Source organism: Nematolebias whitei, chromosome 2 (genome assembly GCF_014905685.2).
Source record: "Nematolebias whitei isolate Nwh7 chromosome 2, NemWhi1, whole genome shotgun sequence".
Taxonomy (NCBI): Eukaryota; Metazoa; Chordata; class Actinopteri; order Cyprinodontiformes; family Rivulidae; genus Nematolebias; species Nematolebias whitei.
Window position 1 is genome coordinate 3,244,479 of NC_056499.1, and position 14,841 is coordinate 3,259,319.

At 39.2% G+C, this 14,841-nt stretch overlaps 1 protein-coding gene across 1 annotated transcript in view; it reads right to left on the bottom strand.

The window, feature by feature from the left end:
* Positions 1-14,841, bottom strand: part of pde3b (phosphodiesterase 3B) — a 69,718-nt gene that overhangs the window by 19,390 nt on the left and 35,487 nt on the right. Inside the window, exons 2-4 of the mRNA XM_037692729.1 lie at positions 3,199-3,249; positions 2,242-2,487; positions 1,743-1,894 (exon numbers count right to left, since the gene is read on the bottom strand). Coding sequence (XP_037548657.1) covers positions 1,743-1,894; positions 2,242-2,487; positions 3,199-3,249 — 449 coding nt within the window. The remainder of the gene's footprint in view (positions 1-1,742; positions 1,895-2,241; positions 2,488-3,198; positions 3,250-14,841) is intronic.

The following is a 14,841-nucleotide window of genomic DNA, read 5'->3' on the forward strand; positions in this document are numbered from 1 at the left end:
ATAAGACTCATCGGTCACATCGGTCTTATCTGTCTCATCAGTCACATCAGTCTCATCGGTCTTATCGGTCACATAAGTCTCATCAGTCACATCGGTCTTATCAGTCACATAAGACTTATCGTCACATCAGTCACATGGGTCGCATCAGTCTCATCCGTGACATCGGTCTCATCGGTTACATAAGTCTCATCTGTCTCATCAGTCACATAAGTCTCATCAGTCACATAAGTCTCATCAGTCACATCAGTCATATCAGTCCAAATATGTCTAATAAAGTGGAAAAATCCATAAATACGTTGCTTTGCGGTATTCATTGCATCTATTATATGTCACCGCTGACGCGTCACGTTTGTTACGCGTCACCGCCAACAACCCGGAAATGTATGGTATAAAGTTTATTCATTTAAAAAAATTAAAAAAACAATTCCATAACTATATAAAAAGATACAAGAGATTTAAAATGAAAGGCAGCAGAAAGAAGAACAAATCTTATTATATCTGCCCCTTTTTTCAAACAATTAGTTCAATCATAATAATTTTCAAGTAAGAGAACAAAATGAATAACTCTTTCTAATTTTTCTAACTCTAATACAAAACACACTAAGCTATTTCATTTTTTTTTTTTAACAATTCAGCTTTGATCTTTTTCTTAAATGTACACATTGACTTGCATTTTTAACATCACTCTCTAGACCATTCCACAATCCAACTCCTTGGATTGAGGTAGACCTTGTGGGCCAGAATGAATGTGGGCCGGTGTTGTGCCAAAAATCGATTGGCTGCCAACTGGTGGCCGAAGGAGTGTGCACAGGGGGATTTTAACAAGAGTTTAACAAGATTAACACTTAAAAACAATTATCTGTTTGCTCGACTTCAAAGTAAAGGTGCGTCTCATTTGAACTTTTACTTAAGAAATGCACTTAGGTGGTCAAATCAGCTGCATTTCACCGGGGCGGTGCATCGAAATGAAGCTGATTTTGCTCCAAGCGAGCTGAATGAATGTGGTTACTATGGCAAGCCAATTGTGTCATTAATAGCCACTTTTACCTATTAATGATACAACGGCATGCCATACTACTCGAGTGCCATCTAGCAGCTGAAAATGGTAGTGTTCAATATTTTCAGTCAGTATGAATGAAAATGGTCAAATCTCAGCCAAAAATTGGTTTATGAATATGGAAAAAACATAAATACGTAGCTTCGGGGTATTAGTTGCAAAGCATGCAAATTATGCAAAAACACGCAACTTATAGGCCAAAAAATACAGTATGTAGAAATTATTATTATTTTTTTAGTGTGCACGGCTTATTTTCAGGTGCACATAACAATCTGGAAATTACGGTAAACCCAAACAACAAAATATCAATCTGACTGGATTTTTTGTTATTTCTCCTGAAGTTGATCAATTTTCATTCAACCTTTATTTCTACAGGTTAGTGTCATTGAGCCTCGAGGACTCATTTACAAGAGAGACCTGATTTCAACAAAGAACACAGATGAGGTACAGACAATCACATAAAAGCATATCAAATCAATGATCAATTGATATCGATCAGTGTTTTCTATTTGAATTTCCTAAGACCTGAGAACTTTTTACAATCTTACAAGATGAACCCTAAAAATAAAACCAGTACTTCATACACAAACTGCCAAGCCTCCTGAGGACTAAAACTGAGGGTCAGGAAAGCAAAATATCAGAGTGACCAAACGGTGACAAAATCCAGCAGTGTATCTGTTGGTACCTGGTCAAGCCGAGGTCACAGTGGGGTCTCTTTCCATTGTTACGCTCCCAGCGTGAAGAGGCGGAGTCAAGGAGGGACAGAGCCGAAGGCGTGGAGGAGGTGGAACTCCGCCTGGGCTGCGGGGTGGGGAGGCTGTTTCTGCTGCTCAAACCCTAACAGGCAGAAGAAGTTTCATGTTCATCTGGATACTTGTCAAACAAACTGATGGAAGCTTTTCCACAAACATTTTCAAACTTTGGCCAAGTTCAAAATGACTACGCAGCACTCCTCCAAGTGTCTACTAAAGCAAAACAAGACATGATTCTTCAACAAAGCGTTCATTCTGCTGATTGACATTACAGGTGTTGCTAATGGACTTTGTTCCACAGTGTCTTTAATAATGTCAGACACCGTAAAGCCTTATAGTTCCTAAACAGCCTAAATAAAGCAATAAATTATCAGTATCAACACCTAAAGTAGATAGAGGACTAGTTTACAGCTCTAGTAAAACTTTACCCACCTTTATGCCTTTCCTGTCACTTCGCTCTAGAGAGTCCTCCGCCTCTACAGAGTAGAAACCTGGAAAAGGCGTAATGGGGTTCACCCTGGGCCGGCACGAGCCTGAAAACGTCCCCAAGAGGCTGGAGATGCTGCGAAGAGCTGCAATGGTGTTTGGCAGTAGTGATGACTCCATCAGTAGGTCTGACACCAAATTTCTAGCCTCGTTGATGACTGAGAGATCCACCCCATTGCCGCTCGCTGCACCCTGCCACGTGAAGGCAGACATCACGCAGGTTACAGAAGCACTGTCAGAGGGCATCTCCGTCCGTTCTAACAGGGGGACAACTTTAAAAACACATCTTTACAACTTTGAGGAATCTAATGTTCTCATAGATAACCTTGCTGGTATTTCTAATTTCTAACTTCTTCTCCCAGTTCATTCCTCTCTTCTTGTCTCCTAATCCCAGGGTCTTTCACAAGAAGACAGTAATAACAACTTCAGTGTTAAAAAAAGGACAAAACTCCATTTGGAAAGCAGAAAACTGCATATACCAAAAGTTGCATCCCATAAATTGTAAATGCAATCCATCCCAATGTAATCCTTGTGTCTTTTTTTTATTTTAGGATCAGTTTCATTGAAAAAATGTTCCGACTGGGTCAACTTTATGTCAGGAACACGAACAAATAATGACTTTTGGCTCCTGGCAGCTAAATTCTTTCACAGATTATACAAATAGTTCCAAAAGTGCATAGAATGTCAAAGAAAGATAAAAATGTGGCAGGACAATGATTCCAAGGCCACTGTATGCAAGTTTTTTGTTGTTTTTTTACACAATGTTCAGGCGAAAGAAATGTGGGGAAAATAACGAAACGTCCTAAAGGTGATTTTGGTTGAACGACAAGCAACCCTGTTTCTGAAAACAGGAAGATTTTCTGCAAATTTCAAGAAGATGTAAGTTGAAAGAAATGTACTGACCTGATACTGTGGTTTGTACCAGTGTTTCAGATCCCAGTCCCATAAGATCATCTGAAAAAATCCACAAACAGTTGTTACTCAGAAGCCACCAGTTTGTTTCTCACACATGATATAAAGGGAACCTGGCTTTTGACCCGTGGGACAAAAAGGGCACCAGCAGGCCAAACCAGAGAGCAGCACAGCTTTTTGTATTCATTCAACCTTTATTTAAACACGTAAATCCCATTGAGCCTCAAGGACTCATTTACAGGAGAGACCTGATTCCAACAAAGAAAGATGACAACAATGGACAACAGCGACAACAATAAAGAATTATAAAAAGTCATACAATTTTTTTTTTTTAAACAAATAGGATCTCTGCCCAGTGTCTAAATACAATGTAGTAAATTTACATTAAGGATTTTCTGCACCCCTTAAAGCGCTTTATGGCTGCAGGTACAGTTTTTGTACCCAGGCTGAGCAACAGCAGACTGAGGCCTTTCAATGAGAGCAAAAGAAAAAACAAAACACTAAAACCACCACGGTGCGTCTACAATAGAGTTGCAAGATCTTATCAAGCTTAAACTACGTCAATCGGCTGCATTTTCATGCTATCTGTTGGTACCCACACAGGAGTACTCACACTTTGCAGCAGCGTGAGGTCAAAGCTGGCACGTGTTGTGTAACGCTGCGTTGGTAGACGTGGAATGATCTCCAACGTCAAGTGATTGCAGTACTAACCAAACATATACAATTAGTCAAGGAAACATTTACTACACAACTTGAACTTTGGGGGAATTACATTTATCAACAAATGTACACACAAACACAATAATATTTTTAAATTTTTTACCCTGCGTGCTATAGTTTGACTCTGCACCACAAGAACAACACTAACAAAACACAAAAACACCCACAAGCATCATTCTAACACGTAAACACAGACAACTTGCTTTCCCACATAAACAGGGCACACCATGCCAATATTAGGACTGTCGCGATAAACAATAAATCAATTAATCGAATGATAAATGAAAATTATTGACCTCATTTTCATTTATCTCTATCCAATAAAATACTATCTAATAAATATTTATCTAATAAAAGGAAGGAGAGACAGCCCATGTCACATCAATGGGCCTCCTTCACATTTTTCGTAAAGAGACACGCTGCCCGCTCCCTCACTATCCATCCTTCGGTTCAAACAGTCTTATACTGCCATCCAGTGGTTGGAAACAGGTACTACACTCAAAACAAATTAACCAACATTTCTTCATAAATTTGACAGTAATTAATAATTATTGTCAAATTTCAAACAATATTATCGTTTATCGCAATAATCTCTGAGACAATTAATCGCCCAGCAAAATGTATTATTGTGGCAGGCCTAGTCACAATAAAATGTAAAATATAAAACTGTAATCAAATTCAGACCACTTAGGAGTTCAGATGGAGCTACATTGCAGAGAGATGCAGAGAGTGGTGAAGGCTGCACAGAAGATGTCGGAGTCAGTCTCTCCACCATCACAGACATCTACACCTCCAGATGCAGGAAGAGGGCCACCTGCATCATGAAGGACCACACTCACCCAGCACACACACTTTTTGCCCCGCTCCCCTCAAGAAGGAGGTTGAGGAGCATTAAGTGTAGAACCACTAGACTGAGGAACAGCTCTACCCTGAGGCTGTTAGACTCATGAATCTCTAACCAGAATAATCACTGTGAAAAATCACATCATATTGCTGCTGATCTGTTTCATGTTGCTGCTGATCTGTTTTATGTTGCTGCTGATCTGTTTCAATGTTGATGTGTTCATGTGTGCTCATCTGCTCACACAGACTCATGTTCATGTTTGTGCTGATGTTCGACGTAATGTTTTATTTTTATGCTATTAGTGCTTATTGTATATTTAGTTGATATTTTTCTTAGTTCATATCTTAGATGTTATCACTGTTTTTCTTATACATTTTATTGTTGGATGTAACTGGGACCCTGTGAACATAATTTCACTCCACCACATGTACCACATGAGGTGTGAATGACAATAAAGAAACTCTGACTCTGATTAGCCAATGAATTACTTGAAACTTTAAATTTGTGTTTTACAAATTAAAAACTAAATGTCTTGTTTCTACAAAATGTTTTTTTCATTGTGTAATAAAACACAATTAAACGTTAAGAGTTCTAAATTAAGAAAGTGACAACTTGCATCCACATCCAACTGAAATGTAAACCTGTTACACAAAGCAAATAAAGTCGTGTCTCTTGTGGTTAAATGGATCGGAGGGTCCGCTTCTAACCAGCACCCATTTTGTTGGTCAAAATGGGATGTTGGATCTTTGTCATCAGCATCTGTACGATGCTGCCAAACATTTAATATGGCAAATAAGCCCTGCCATGGCAACCCGACATAGAGGCCAGCAAACAATGCTCCATACGCCATGGCAACGAGATGGCGGGAGACGGCTGGAGGACAGAGTTGTTGGCCTTCTGCTCGTTTAGAGAATCAAAAGAAACAAAGAGACGGGTACAGGCTGAAGAAGGAACAATAAGAAAAGGAAGGAGAAAAACTACAAGTGAGACACGGGTAGATAGTAGGCTCCACGTGCACTCCTGACACCGAGCGACGCTCTTATACGTGTCATACAGAACTACGTGTACAATCTGTGAACTGTTAGAACAGCTGGTCATCTAACGCTGCAGTGGTGCCGAGGCAGGAATTATTTACGATAAGTTGTTCTTGTAAGCAGCGAGATCAAATCTTTCAACGACCAGATTTTTTTATCTGACAGAAACGTTTGCTTACAGGAAGAGAAACAACTCAAGACATTAGGCTCATTCACAAGACACCTCAGTCCGGGACGGACATGTCTTTTCCCCACCTCGGTCCATTCAGAAGACACACGGAGGCAGAGAGGGGGGCTGAACCACTCTACCTCTGTAGCGCCTCTTCACCTCCGAGCGAGGTTCAGACCAGTAACTGTCGTCGTCTGAAACAGTGGGCCGACTTTGGGGCTCCAACTGATTAGAATATTGTGACAAAGTGCTGATGTTTGCTTTCAGCGACCACCTAGCCGCGGGATTTAAAAGTCAAATAGCTGGACTTGTTTCGGATTTGAACTGTCGGTGTTTTTTTTTTTTTCAAACAAGCTGTTTTTTGTAAACCTTACATTCAACAACGGCAAACTGGTGATCCTGGGACCTGCTAGCTCCTCGCTCTACGTGCAGAGGATAAAATGTCGCAACTTTGAGTTTAACATAAACATCTCGCACAACAGGCGGCACGGTGGTGCAGTTGGTAGAGCTGCTGCCTCTCAGCGAGCAGGTTGCCGGGTTAAATCACAGTCCGAGGACCTTTCTGGGTGGAGTTTGCATGTTCTCTCCGTGCTGCGTGGGTTTTCTCCGGGTACTCCAGTTTCCTCCCACAGACCAAAAACATGCACGTTACACTGATTGGTAACTCTAAATTGTCCAAAGGTGAAAGATGGTTGTTTGTCTCATTTGTCTCTTTGTGTCCCTGTGATGGACTGGAGAACTGTCCAGGGTGTCCCTCAACTCTCACAGAGTGACTGCTGGATATGGGCACCAGTGACCCCCATGACCCAAAAAGGAAGAAGTGGATAAAGATAATGGATGCATGGATGGATGCATGGATGGATGGATGGGTGGGCTGATATCGCACAACATAAGGACGTGTTACATCACATTCATATGCCATGTCACTGGAAATTTTCTGATAAGATGTCTGTCCCACATATGGACATGGATTCAAGTTGTATTCATTTGTCATATGCAGGTTAACACAGGGTTAATGAAATGCTTAGGATGAGAAGAACCAAACTAACTCACTAAAAACATCAACAAACAAACAAACAAGTAACACTAAAAGCATGCAATAAGGGTACAAAAATAAAGTACCAAAAAGTGAGAAAGTATAATATTTACAACGTCCTAAAGAGAAATAGTAAAGAATAACAACATGGTAGAATATAACGGTGCAGCAGGATGAATTTAAATGAACAAGTATTTCAAGGTAGTAATATAAGCTAAATGCACATGATATCTATATATATCTATCTATAGATAGATATATATAGATTGCACATAATTAACATATACTACACGGGTTGTGTGACAGGTTATTGCACAGGTAGTGACACTGAGACTGAATTATGATGGTAAGGTAGATGCATAGATACAGTATCATGTATGATCCAGTATCATACATGATACTGTATCATACATGATGTATCATATCATGTATGATAGAGTATCATGTATGACACAGTATCATACATGATAATGTATCATGCATGATACAGTATCATACATGATACAGTATCATACATGATACTTTATCATGTATGATATGATACATCATGTATGATACTGTATCATGTATGATACTGTATCATGTATGATATGATACATCATGTATGATACTGTATCATACATGATGCATCATATCATACATGATACAGTATCATACATGATACAGTATCTGTATGATATGATACATCATGATACATCATGTATGGTACTGTATCATGTATGATACTGTATCATGTATGATACAGTATCATGTAATGATACTGTATCATACATGATACTGTATCATTACATTATATCATGTAATGATACTGTATCATACATGATACAGTATCATTACATTATATCATGTAATGATACTGTATCATGTATGATACTGTATCAGTATGATACTGTATCATGTATGATACTGTGTCATGTATGATATGATACATCATGTATGATACTGTATCATGTATGATACAGTATCATGAATATGATACATCATGTATGGTACTGTATCATGTAAGATACTGTATCATGTATGATTCATGATACAGTATCTTACATGATACAGTATCTTACATGATACAGTATCATACATGATACAATATCTGTATGATATGATACATCATGTATGATACTGTATCCTAACCTCACGTCAGAGCAGCTGAGGTTTTCTTTCCACGCCTCTTTTGATTCTGCTTGCTGTACTCTGGAAGCTCGTTTGAGCGCGGGCAGGGAGCGGCTTCATCGGTGACTTGTGAACTGCCAGAAGCAGCATAAACACAAAACGGGCTTTGCTGCCACTTCACGGAACTGTCTTCTGAAAGAGCTGAGACACCTGTACTTGGGCATTGTTATTAACAAGATGTTCTTTAGGACTTGGAACCAAGTAAAGAGGGGTACTGTACTAGCACTCCCAGTGCCGTGATCGTGTAAAGACGGCAGGTTCGAGCCCAGGATGCATCAGGAGAGGCACGTGGCTGAAAGCTGGCCAAACCTTTCGTGTGCGTCCGCTCGTTGTGGTGATCCCTGCAGAAGGGAGCAGCCGAAAGGAAAACAAGAAGAAGGAAACTAGCATCTGGCTGTTTTCCAACACACTCTTCAAATAATAAAAAAAATTACTACAAAGATTTACGACTTAACTGAATAAATACAAACAACTGATCATTTCAATTTTTAACACGTCAAGAAAAACAAATATGTTTGCACTTGTTTCAAGTATCTGAAGGCATGACTTTTACTAAGACAATTTTACAACAAGGTATTGTTTTTTTACTCAAGTAAAAGATGCATATATTTTCTAAATAAAGTGCTTTTCCTTTGATTTCTCTATTTTTAATCTTTTACAGCAGCCCGTATCTCATGTATGTGTGATTCTGGGTGACACCTCACGAGAGCACAAACATAAAGATTACTTCTGGTTCGGCTTCTTCCAGAATGCAGAAAAAAATAAAAATGACCACACAAAGTGTGCACACTTTCACAAACACACAGCACAGCAAAGATGTTCACTGACAAATCACAAAGTGAAACATAATTACAACAAAAGCTGGAAATATGAAAATAACTCTGAAGACACAAGCACGCACACACCAAATTTCACTCACACACAATACTTCAACATGAGACGGCTCGTAAATATTTCCTAACAGGAGTCAATAAACCTGTGCAAGCTATTAGACAGCCCGTTAGTTACACCTGCATGTCATATTAGCCTGGCTCCTCCGTGTGAGAGGTGCTAGAAGTGATAAAAACATGCTAATAGGAGATTGAGGGGGTGGGGTGGGGCAGGCAGGCAGGAAGGGGATTTGTGTGTAGAGAAGCTCGGCGATGCTGACGTGAGTCTGCAGCGACATACAGCGTCAGCAGCCCACCCCACGTGCACGCACTGACGAGGACTGGCTGTCGAGACACAGTGAAAACAAAATGATACAAAAAGGAAGAGCGGCAGCAGTTTCAAACACCTGATGTTAGCCGATATTGTTGGAGGGAGTGTTCAGCTGTGCGTCCTGCTCGCCTGGAAACAGCTTAAGTGACAGAAAAAAGCTGCGTCTGGATCACAGGGCTTAGACGGAGGGAGCACACTGGGATTAAAATAAAACAGTCTGAACGTGTGACCTCGATAGACCACTAAAAAAATCCACACGACACATAAAACAAAACAAAAAATACAATGCTCTACTGGATATATGTAAATCAGACATGTCTTTCAACAACTGCAGACTTTGCTTTACTGAAAATTCAAGTTTGCACATTATGGAGGAAAAAGAGACAATATGTCTGGGTGGAACCAGCCTGACAGTCACAGTTTGGAGCCTTGTAAAAATCTTTTAACATCAGCCCTGTTTGGCTCAGCTGCACCCACAGATCCACAGGGCCAAAGGGATACCTCAGGGTACCTGCACACATGTGGCTTTCACCTACGTATTGGAATGACTTACCTCTAGAGACCTGTCAGACAGGCCCACTCCCTCACAGGTTTTAAATCCTACTACTATTCCCTGTCTTTCAACAATGTATGATCTGTTGCTGAACCTGTATGCACCACACTGTGCTAATCATTATGTTGTTTCTATATTTTGATTTTACGTTATGCTATGTGTTGCTGTGTGCTTTACCTGTTTGTACAGCACTTTGGTTGGCCTTGTCGCTGTTTAAAGTGCTCTATAAATAAAATGGTATGGTATGAAACATTCTTTGATTGAGGAAAGAAACTTGCTCAAAATGTATTCCTCTCTTTCACATTCATATCTGAGTGACAGGAGTTATTGTGTCAATTTCGGTAATCATTTATCTGCTTCCGTCCCTCTTTCCTGTGGGGTCCCGCAAGGCTCCATTCTTGGACCACTTCTGTTTTCATTGCATCTGCTCCCCTTAGGGTCTATCCTGAGGAAACATGGCATTTTGTTTCATTGTTACGCTGATGATTCTCAGATTTATCTTCCCATAAAACCCAACAGTTCCTGCTCCGTTCGCCCTTTGCTAAAATGTCTTGATGACATCAAGACTTGGATGGCTACAAACTTCTTGAGTTTTAATGATCGGAAAACTGAGGTCATTTAACCCTAGCTCTGCCACTGTCACTGATCCTGCAAACCTTCACTCCCTTCAGCCATATCTAAAGCAGTCTGTTCCCAATCTCGGGATGGTTTTAGACTCGGACTTTAAGTTTAATAAACAGATCAACTCTGTTCTTCAAAAAAAGCTTCTTCCAGTTAAGGCAGATAGCAAAGCTTTAAGTCTGTTCTGTCCAGATCAGACATTGAAAAACTAGTCCATGCATTTATTACAACCCGGCTGGACTACTGTAACTCACTTTATGTTGGGATCAGTCAGGTCTCTTTTTCACGTCTCCAGCTCGTACAAAATGCTGCAGCCCGTCTACTAACAGGAACTCGCAGGTTTGAGCACATTTCACCAGTTTTGTCCTCTCTTCACTGGCTTCCTGTGCGTGTCGGAATTGATTTTAACATTATTCTGCTGACGTTTAAGTGCATTAATGCACTATACCTCTCTGACCTTCTCCATCCTTATGCTCCTTCTCAGGCTTTGAGATCATCAGACCAGCTGCTTTTGGTGGTAAAACCAGGCTGAAGCTCAGAGGAGATCGGGTCTTTTCAGTCGTGGGCCCTAAACTCTGGAACAATCTGCCCATCAACATTCGACAGGCCACCTCAGTCTCTATTTTTAAATCTCTCCTGAAAACTCACATGTACTCACTGACATTTGACACACGGTCATCTGATCTGATTTAGTATTTCAATGTTTCTAATTATGTTTTGTGTTTTATATTTTTATTCCACATGCTGTAAATATATCTTGCTACTTTTTATTTGATGCTGTGATCTTTTTGTTAAGAACTTTAGTAACAGTTTCTGTTTTAAATGTGCTCTATAAATAAATCTGACTTGACATTCATCTACACCTTCAATGGATCAGGGTCGGGTCAGAATCTGACCAACACACAAGATGCTTTTCCTTCAAATTAAGATCGGTTTTCTTTTTTTTAACCATACTTTGGTGTTATTTTCAGTACTAGTTTTATGAATAATACAAAATATAAACATTTGCATATAGAGATTTAATTAAAACAGATATTAAATTATTCAGTAAGTGGATGCAACGGTAACTTAGAAAGTTGTTTGTCTGATAGAAAAATATTTCTCTGTGAAATCACTGGAAACAGAAGAAGGAAGCATGATAAAAGTTCATGCAACACCAGAAACTATTGGGAGCTGTAACTGTAAATGGAGCTCCCTTAACCTTCATTTTATTATCACTATAATTTCCATACCAATAATATAAAATTGATTTAAATTCCTGAACAAGTCTGGATGGTCACATTTGCTCGGACCAAAAATAATAAAGAAAGCATTTTATCTGTGACTGTGATGCATTGACATCAGGGGCTGATCTGCTTCCTGTTACCCAACATAGAAAGAAAAGTATAAAAATGTTTGTCTATTATCTACGTCCATTTTTGAAAGTGGAGGAAAAGGGCTCAATGGGATGTGGTGGGCTGGAGTAAAGCAAACACAACTGTAGTGAGTCACGTGAGGTACGTGTCACTTGTTGTATGACAAATATATGGATATATATTTATGCATACTTTTCACGAGTTCTTCATTTTTCTGACTGTAATGTCGTGCATTGAATTTAACAGAAATGTAACGAGAGACGTTATTACCTTTGACCCATCAAATGAATGGAATCATTTATTTTCAAAATCAAAGTTTAACATCAAACATTTACATTAATTTGGCAAAATATGAAAATAATAACAGACAGTTTCACAGAAAATGAACTTCAAATCACTCGGCGGTGATTTGAGGACTTTGCTTCAGACATTTCTAAAAATATCTGTACTGATTTATGAGAGAGAAGAGTTTAAGATTAAATTGAGATTTATCTTACAGAGGAAATATGTGAGAGAATTTAATCTGTTTGACCAGAAGTTGCACGCTCCGTCCGATCTCAGCTTCTCACGGTACACTTGGTCAAAATAGAACCATCTACCTGTTGATGATGAATCAGCCTTGGAGTAGTTCCTTTCTGACTCGTTTCAGCGTCTCCGTCGAGAGCTACCAAACCTTCAGAGAGTCGTGCGTTGTTAGCTCAAAACAGAATTATAATCCCCAAAAAACCTCTGGATTCTTCATTGCTCTGAAGCTTTCAGAACCGACTGCACTCTCAATCTTGGAACTCTCACGTTCTCCAGAACTCTCAATCTAACATGAACTGGGGAGTTGCCACATTTTATTTGGGTCGACTTCCTGTTCAATTTAGAGCTTTCTGATTCGTGGAAGGACCAGAAAGAGGAGTGGTTTTGACGTAAGGTGTTTATCAACAGTCGAGGTCAGAGAATGAAACTTGTTTAACATACAGAAAAGATTATTGCAGAAGCAGCAGACTTTTTGGAGTCTACTCTTGGTAATCTTCTGAAAAAGTTTAAACATGACATTTCTTCTTCAGTAAACATTTAGCTGACCGAAGCCTCAACTTTCACACACTTACGACTTGCTCATTTCAGACAGAAAATCAAGAAAGGCATATTCAGGTGATTTCTTCTCTGAATGAGGAACAAAAATCATTACTTACTGTTTATGTAAAATAAAAATGAGTAGTTCTTTTCAACCTGTAAAGCATTGAGTGAACTAACACAATTTGATTATCAAAACATTTGTAAGACAGTAATGATTATAAAGAATTGTCTTTTCTGCTTGATTAATTCAAGAAAGAAAGTTCATCAGATGGTTCAGACTTATTCAGATCAATGAAAATAACAGTCTCTGTCCATCTGGTAGATTTGAGGTCATCTGGTTCACTACACAACGTACGGTGAAAATAACCGTTGATAATGAGAGCAAGGTCCACGCCTTTCACACGCTTTCCAACATCACCAAGAAACGCACGAGTAAGTCCTGTGTAGCAAGCGGTACGCTGATGTCGCCGTCACTGACGGGTTTGAACAGTGAATGTTTGTAGGTTTAAGGATGAGAGTTTTTCTGGACTGGAAGTGAACAGAGAATGAAGTAAACCTTAACATTACTGGTGCAAGATATTCAAGTGGGTAGGAGGTGGACAGGTACCGGTAGTTTTGGTTTTGAAGGCCAAAACCAGGTGCAATGGTGGAGCTAGGGGGTGGCCAATGGTGGCCTTGGCCACCATAGATTTAGCTCGGCCACCCCAATCATTTAAAGAAACTATACTTTGAAGCAAACACTAGAAAGCATCCTGATGCATGCTCAATAATCCAGGTAGAACAATCCAAAAAAGTTAAATCTGGTCCTCTGGACGTTCAAAAAAATGTTTTAATGTCCAGAGGACCAGATTGCACTAGAAAGCAGTTTACTCCAATGATTGAGGAGGCCAGTTTACATACTGGTGTAAATAAATATATTGTGGTAGCCATTTTGGATTTTGACTTGGCAACCTAATATTTTGTAGTGATTTTTCTTACACCTAGATGCAGCCACACCAAAATGGAACCTCACATTTTTTTCAGGTAATCATGCTCACAACATGCACTGACCGACAGACATTTCCAATTCGCCCTCTTTGCTCCATGACGGGGGCAATTAGAGAAAAAACTAAGGACATCATATGCATTAAAGCCAATTTAAGCAAAAATCCACAAACTACTGGAGTAAACTGAGCTGTGCGAGTTAAAACACTGTTTTAGACAGAATGTAACATAAGGTGATTTTTAACAAAGTTTGTATTCTTATTACTAACAATCGCCAAAAGAAATCACGAGTATGTTCATGATCAACGCATGAGATGTTTATGATGAAAAAGGAAGCAGGTGAAACATTTTACCATCTTGTTTTTCTTTCAGCTGCTCCCTGTTGCAGGGATTGTGACAGCACAAACTCTCAAAAAAGATTTGGCAGTTGTTTTACACCAGATGTCATTCCTGATACAACCTGGGCTCAAACCTGAAGCTTCAGGATTACAACATTTGACCAGCAAAGGTGCCGTAGCACCCTAAATAATTCTACCATAAAAGCTTATTCCTCTATTAAAAATAACGTTTAATTAAGAGGAAACACATGTAGGATCTCATTTGCAAACAAATAGAATTTTGTCTCATCTTTTACTAGTTGATAAACTTCGTTTGTCCAAACAAGGCTCGAACACATGTGCACAGAATTTGGGTCTTAATCTGCTTCTATATATAACTTAATACATTTTAACAACAAAATGTGTAATTAAAAGATATGTAGAATAAAACTCTGCAAACTGCCAAGAACATAAATATGTGTTGGTGAATTAAAGTATATACAGACATACACAAAAACATATATACTATATGTATGTATGAATATATATATATATATATAGATGGA